Source organism: Carassius carassius, chromosome 41 (assembly GCF_963082965.1).
Source record: "Carassius carassius chromosome 41, fCarCar2.1, whole genome shotgun sequence".
In the NCBI taxonomy this organism is placed as follows: domain Eukaryota; kingdom Metazoa; phylum Chordata; class Actinopteri; order Cypriniformes; family Cyprinidae; genus Carassius; species Carassius carassius.
Window position 1 is genome coordinate 25999797 of NC_081795.1, and position 7980 is coordinate 26007776.

The window sequence follows — 7980 nt, forward strand, 5'->3', positions numbered from 1 at the left end:
TGATATATATCAGTCGACCACTAGTATTGAGTAGTGATTCGGACATTTGATAAGTACATCATTCTTTTAAAGGAATTTGATGTACGAATGCGCACACTTTCATCAGTGGAGAGAAGGGGGAGTCAATGGAGACATTCGTAAGGGGATACAGAAGATGAATGTATTCTGATCAGATTGAGAGACAAATCTCTAAGAAAAGCTGCAGCTTCCAGGAACAGTGACAAACATTGACGATTTACTCAAAACTCTGACCAAAGTGAAACCAGTTTGAACAGAGTGAGAAGAAAACAGAGCTGAAATTGCACAAGAAACAACAAAACCAGAGAGAAGTGCAACAATGTTGACCATTTTGCTGTAGTGTGCCTTACCGTGATAAAGCAGTACAAGAAATTGTCATAAAAATGCTTGTCAGTGATTTCTTTGCTCTGTTTTGTGAGATGTTCTTGTGAAGGGGAGGGGAAGTTAATTTTTTTTTTTTAATTTAAGATTATAAGGGGACATTTCTTAAAAAAAAAAAATATGTGCATGAATAAATCATTCCATAAAAAATATTGAAAAATCTAAATTTTGATTTCATGGTGACTTTAAAGGTAGGCATGCATTGTTCAGTCAAGCACATGTTCTTGAGCTATTGCACAGGTCATGAGTAAATTCACCTGTTGTCCCAGTACCCGGTATACTATAGAAACTAATCCATATGAATTAAGCTGTTTTGTCCAAAGTTTCGGAAAAGACTTGATCCCTTTATATGATGAACAGATTTAATATAGGCTTTTATTCAATGTGAAATCAAAGTACAGAAACATCTGAAAAATTTCCACAGAAATGGGATACAGTTGAGCTAAATGTCAAAATGTCAGCACAACACAAGAAAGTCATTGCCCAGAAGTTGAAATTCAGATTTCTTCATGCACAGCAAAATCCCCAGTGTTAATTTAACACTTTGAGTGTGGACTCATATAAACACTGAAGCAGAGTTTAAGTTAATGAGATAATTAAGAAATTAATTGAGTTATGATTGACCATTATTGAAGACACATGATGTTAACAAGCAGACTCACCAAACAAGAAAATCACAACTTGTGTGTCACCATTATAGTGGTCAGTGTTTGCTTTAGTTGGGATCTTGACCCTTCAGTTATTTACTTTAGACTTTGTGGGCTGTGGTAACAGAATTATAACATACAGACCAGAGCAAAGGCAATCATGTGTGCTATTGATTGTGGTTTGAGCTAATTGTCATGGAGTGACCTGAACGCCTGAGTTCAGGTTTCTTTACTGAATACATAAATTAAGTGGAAAAAAAAGATAGCTATCCAGCATTTTTGGCATAATTTGACATGCTTTTAAAAGTTAGTTCTAGATAAAGAAAGTATTCTTTAGTTTAGACACACAGACATCAAGAATCAGCGTGAGCATCACAACAATGGTGACCATCAAAAAAGCATGTTGTAGCCAATAAAAACTCATCCATGGCTCCCATCATGCATTGCGGCATGAATAAATTATGAGCTGAACTGTCTTTTTAACTTTTTATTCTAACTATATTTTATTTTTGCTGATTTTATGTGAATTTTTTTGTGTCTAGTTTTGTGATGTTCAGAGTAGATCGGTTTATCTGAAAATGCTGTTTGTCACTGTTTTTGAGATTTATACGCTTTTTCTTGTTATCTTTCTGTGCCTAACGTTAAAACTCTTTACTAAAAGAAAAAATCAGAATCACTTGAAAGAGATGGCTACAACATGTATAGAAAATACAAACTCTTTCATTGTGGAATCAAAGCTGTTACAATCAATAATGATCAATAATCTTAGAGAAGAGACTGTAAATGAGTTCAGTGATTAAGGCCAAGCAACGATAACATTAAAACATAGTCATCAACACCCGATGATTTTTGCTCTTGGCTTGACACACTAATTTTAAGTTTAAGAAGTTACAAGCCAAGATCCCAACTAAAGCAAACACTGACCACTATAATGGTGACACACAAATTGTGATTTTTCTTGTTTGGTGAGTCTGCTTGTTAACATCAGGTGTCTTCAATAATGCTCAATCATAACTCAATTAACTTCTTAATTATCTCATTAACTTCAACTCTGCTTCAGTGTTACTTTTAACACTGCTTCAGTGTTTATGTGTGTCCACACTCAGAGTGTTAAATTAACACTGGAGATTTTGCTGTGTGGCTAGTTTTATCTTTCATATTTGCTTTGGTTTAAAAGAAATGCTGATTTCTTACCGTTACTTGGATTAGAGTTGTTCCACAAATAAAATGTTATTTGCCTTTATTGGAATGACAAATAATTGACTTTTTATTGCAAATATTCAAATATAGTTTTAAATATATAAAACTATACAACATGCAAAACAACATGCATTAAAGGGATAGGTTACCAAGAAATGAAACTGAAATAATTGTTTTCTCACACTGGTCTTTATCTAATGGCAAAACCTTTTCTTTTTTAGAACAGAAAAGGAGAATTAAAAAAAAATCTTCTTTCAAGTTTGCAAAAATGTAAAATCCAAAAGTACAAAATTTAAATGTAAACAACTCTTTAGAGAGGATGAATGACTAAACTGGTTAAAGTGAGTGACAATAGACTTATATGAATTTATATACATTCATTGTTTTTATTTCTATTTTACTTAGGGTCAACAAAGTCAACAGGATCATCAGGGAATGGTGACAATATTCCAGCCAATGGTAAATAAACTTTTATATTGACACCACTACCATGACATCACACGTCATCATTCGTCGTCTAGCTCTCACAATACACACATATACTGGTGTGCTGGTGTGCATTATAGCCTTTAATTATCGTTCTGTATTAATGAGCTGCTTACTGACACACACACAATATCGGAAAATCGCGCAGCTCACACATCCAGAAGAAAAGAAACTTGTCAATGCTGCCCCACAACTTTTTTTAAATACAGTTGAAATACTGATTTGCTACATTATATTTTCCAGCAACGAGAGGATACAATCGCTGTTTTTAAGTAAACTCATTCTAAAAAGATAAACGCACAGATGCGAATACACGCAACCTCCATCTCTCTCTCTCTCTCTCTCTCTCTCTCTCTCTCTCTTCCCACTGTGCAAAGTTACGTCCAGTGGACGTCTTTTTATGTCTTTGCAGATGTTGAAAAGACGTCCACTGAGGAGCCAGAATGAAAGTTTTTATGACGTCTTTGGTGACGTCTTCTGTACGTCCAATTTAGACGTTCAGAGAACCTCCTTTCAAGGTTAAAAACTAGTTCAAAAGTGGTCAGCGGAAATATTTCAACATCATTTAAGGTTCATTTAGACATCATTTATACTGTTTCTGGACCAAATCAACAGTCTCAGGATGCATTAGATTTAGACTCGTGTTATTTCAATGTAATTTCCAGACACTGTGTTTTCCTAAAATCAAGAAAATAAAATAATCTTCATGAAATAATGAAATAACTGACGATTGAGCATGTGGTAAAATCAACTGCAAAACAAAGACATTAAATCTCTGAAGATCTCAGCAGAGGAGGATCAAACATCTCCACAAACATGGAATCATTAGATTGACTTTATTTCTGCCAGACATCTAGAGAAGCTCTTATTGAGAATTAACAGAGGTTTAAAACCCTCAAAGGGTCCTCATTTCCTGTTAACGAATCTGGTCGTTGGGGTATATATGACCCCAAAATTGAAAGCATAATTGTAGAAAAAATATACATTTTCAATAATACAAATAATATATAATTTTTTTTGTTTACTCCTCAACTATGCATTTATGCTGTGTTTTGGGAGATTTGAAGTACTTTTGTACCCATTTAACACACACATCTGCAACTACACCATTAGCTTGCATGTGAAATATCATTTTTTTATTAAAAAATCACTTAAATTATTATCTAAATTTATTTTAAACTGTTTCTGGATATAGATCTAGGTGCTATGTGTAGAATGCTGCCATCTGGAGGTTAGTGAAAAAACTAAGGAGATTAGTATTTAAGCAATAACTTGTTTTGACCACCAGAGGGCCATTGAAAGCCATTCATTTTACTGGATGTGGCCAACTGCTCATAAATGCCACCTAGGTCACACCTAAAGGACACAACTCTGAGTCAGACTGTAGTTGCATATTATTGAACATTTGAATGATTCAAATGCATAAAAAATAAAATAAAAAAATAACTTTAGAATGTAAACAAATAAAAAAAAGTGTAAATAACCAACAGCAATATCCAGAAATAAACAGGAGTAAAAGTATAGGCCTACAACAAATATTTTTTTTTTTACAATGACATTCTGAACACTGAACATAAAAGCAATACCAAACTACCAAAAAATATGTGAAATACATGGTGTAAAACACATAAAATAATCATTCCATACACATTTTGTGAGTGAATGTGAGTTAGAGAGGGAGAGAGAGCATGTGTGCCTGTGTCTCTCTCTCTCTCTCTGTCTCTGTCTCTGTTCTCTCTCTCTCTCTCTCTCTCTCTCTCTCTCTCTCTCTCTCTCTCTCTCTCTCTCTCTGTGTGTGTGTGTGTGTGTGTGTGTGTGTAAGTGTCTTTGTGTGTGTGTTTGAGAGAGAGTGTGAGTGAGAGGGAGAGAGAGAGTATGTGTGCCTGTGTGTCTCTCTGTGTGTGTGTGTGTGTGTGTGTGTGTGTGTGTGTGTGTGTAAGTGTGTGTGTAAGTGTTTTTGTGTGTGTGTGTGTGTGTGTGTGTGTGTGTGTGTGTGTGTGTGTGTGTGTGTGTGAGAGAGAGAGAGCGAGAGGGCAAAAGAGAGCATGTGTGCGTGGGTCTCTGTGTGAGTGTCTCTCTGTGTGTGTGTGTGTGTGTGTATCTGTGTGTCTGTGTGAGTGTAAGTGTGTGTGTGTGTGTGAGAGAGAGAGAGAGATGTAGAGAAAGTGTGAGTAAGAGAAAGAGGGAGAGAGGGCAAGTGTGCCTGGGTCTCTGTGTGAGTGTAAGTGTCTTTGTGTGTGTGTGTGTGTGTGTGTGAGAGTGTAAGTGTCTTTTGTGTTTGTGTGTGTGTGTGTGTGTGTGTGTGTGTGTGTGTGTGTGTGAGTGAGTGAGTGAGAGAGTGTGAGAGAGGAAGAGAGAGCGTGTAGAGTGGAGAGCGTCTCTTTCTGAGTGTGTGTGTGTGTGTGTGGTTGTGTAGGTGTGTGTGTTTGTGTGTGCACATTAGGTCTCACCCCTTTATATCTTTTTTTCTGCATGTGTGGCTGATTTTATTTGACAAATCGTATTTGCCAAATTCTATACAAATGCTCTCTGTGGCATACCTGTGTGTGTTTGTGTGTGTGTGTGTTTGTGTGTGTGTGTGTGAGCATGTGTTTTCTACATTGCATTTGTGCTCAAGTACCAGGCCTTAATTTCTGTGTGAAAATTTTCAGATTTATGTTGCATTTATTTTATTTTTTGGGGGGACAAATGGAAAAAAAACACGTTTTTTTGCATTTCCCATTCATTTTCAATTGGGGTCATATTGACCCCAATGACCAGATTAAGCTACTTTTTTTTTTACACATCTTCAGAACAACCGAATCAAGCCCAGTTTTTTTGTGTATGTATAGATAGATAATGTAGGAAAAGTCACAAAATTTTAATCCTCTGAGATGAAGGGAATCCTTTTTTTTAACTAATGAAAAGTCGATTGGGGTCATATTGACCCCAAGGACCGATTGAGGGTTTTAAATGTTGATATTTGATTCATTTGAAGTCACCATTGTGGTGGACAGTGTTTGGTTTAGTTGGGATCTTGGTCCTCATACTTCTTGTGTTAGCTTGTCTCTGGCTGTTATAACTGTGTGTTATAAAACACTCTTAAGCATTAAGATTAAGTGTTATCATCTTGCTTTTAATGGTGATTAAACTATAGCACAATACGTTATTAATGTTTTGTTGCAATTCTGTATTTATTTTCATGGACAGACACCTTGTAGAAAAAAGGAATGTACTTATTTTTAAAAAACATATCATGTAGTCACACACAGACATCAAGATTGTGGATATGCATCACATCAATGGTGACAATTAAAACTAAAAAGGTCTGGAAAATAACGATGAGTTTGTGCTATGAAGCAGTTTTGATTGTCACCATTGTGGTTTAGGAGATATATACAAACAAAACAACACTTATTTCATGACCTCAGATACTTGTAATGTGATGACTTTATCATCACCAACAAAGAGCTGATAACACCTGAGCTCTCTTAAATTTGTCTTTCTTTGCTACAACAACAGTGTTTCACAAACACACAGTTATAACAGCCACAGACAAGCTCACCTTTCTGGACATGGACAGTAGACCGTACACACAGCTTCAATGGAGGGACTGAGAGCTCTCGGACTAAATCTAAAATATCTTAAACTGTGTCCCGAAGATGAACGGAGGTCTCACGGGTTTGGAACGACATGAGGGTGTGTTATTAATGTTAACATAATTAACATAATTTTCATTTTTCGGTGAACTAACCCTTTAACTTTTAATGTAAACAACTCTTTAGAGAGGATAAATGACTAAACTGGACAAAGTGAGTGACAATAAACTTACATGAATTTATATACATTAATTGTTTTTATTTCTATTTTACTTAGGGTCAACAAAGTCAACAGGATCATCACGGACTGGCAAAATTCCAGACAGTGGTAAATAAACTTTTATATTCACAGCGTTATTTATGTTCTTTAATAAATTTAATAAAATCATGTAATGTTCATGGAATGTTTTCACATTGTTTTTTTTTTTTCAGCCTTCAGTCATTTTAGAAATCCATCGACTGTGATGTTGTGTTTCCTTGGATTTGTCCTATCATACTTTGTAGCACACTGAAAAAAAGGAACAAAGTGACCATGAGCCCTCAGAATGAATATTTATTGCTGTGATGGTGATGCTCACTACTTAGTTACCTCATCTAGCATTCGCACTGCATTGCTGGAAACTTCTCAGATTTTGAGGGAAACAACTACTGAACAAATGAGAAATAAATATTAGTCTTTCTAGTTTTTGCTTTGACATGCAAGTAATGATTAATTTAATTGTCTAATCTTTCAGTTAATAAAATCAGCTTAAAGAACAGTACTATTCAAGCCTCTTGCGGCTACTTAAAAATATCAGTCCATCACAGTTTTACCATAGAGCTCCATTATGATATAAACATTTAACTGCTAAATAAACTAGATAGTTTAGTCTCCAGCACATTTTAAACGTCTGAGCATCCTAGAGCAGAGGCCTTGAAGTGGGGACTTTGGAGGGAACAGGGCTCTTGTGTTTCGTCTAGAGTACACTTGATGAAGGGAGCAATGAAAGACAATGTATCTTGTCCATGATCTTTGCCTGGAATGTTACCATGACAACAGCATTCATCAGCTCATTAGCTGTACACAACAGGAATCTCTTATTATTGCTGCAGCACAAAAACACTGTTTGGAATTACACCTCAGGGTTTGCAGTCTACACTAACAAGCTAGTTAATGGAATCAGATATATTAGATAAAGCAAACACGCAAAATGTGAAATTATTGCCTTGGTAGCAGAGTAAAAGTAAGATGAATAATGAGTGTGTGAATGAATAAGATTTGTTTTTATGGCTTTACATATTTTACATTTGTTTTAAGATTGTTGTGCAACATTTCTATTTTTAATTTGAACTATTTTTAATCTTAATTGTGCACTGTTTATGAACTTATCACAACTTGTCAGCTGGATATAATAAATAATAAAATGAATAAAATAAAGAGCCGAATTATGAATGTTATTAGTACTATTAGTATTTTGAAGAATGGTATTTGAGTGGTTTATAAGTATATGTATCCAAAGGGTTTGTATGTCATATTGTCATACAGCGTGCATTTCACATTGGTTTTACATTATACATTTTACCATCATTTCATATGCATTTGTTTGAGCATTCAATACATTGTAATGGTTGTAACATCCGGATTTACAATTTTACCCACAATTTACTTGTATATTTTAACTTTTTGTTTT

At 35.0% G+C, this 7980-nt stretch overlaps 1 protein-coding gene across 1 annotated transcript in view; it reads left to right on the plus strand.

Annotated features, from left to right (window-relative positions):
• Positions 1 to 7584, plus strand: part of LOC132123064 (ferroxidase HEPHL1-like) — a 32022-nt gene extending 24438 nt beyond the window's left edge. The window contains exons 19-20 of the mRNA XM_059533588.1: positions 2652 to 2705; positions 6743 to 7584. Coding sequence (XP_059389571.1) covers positions 2652 to 2705; positions 6743 to 6822 — 134 coding nt within the window. The 3' untranslated portion in view covers positions 6823 to 7584. The remainder of the gene's footprint in view (positions 1 to 2651; positions 2706 to 6742) is intronic.
• Positions 7585 to 7980: the final 396 nt, after the last annotated feature.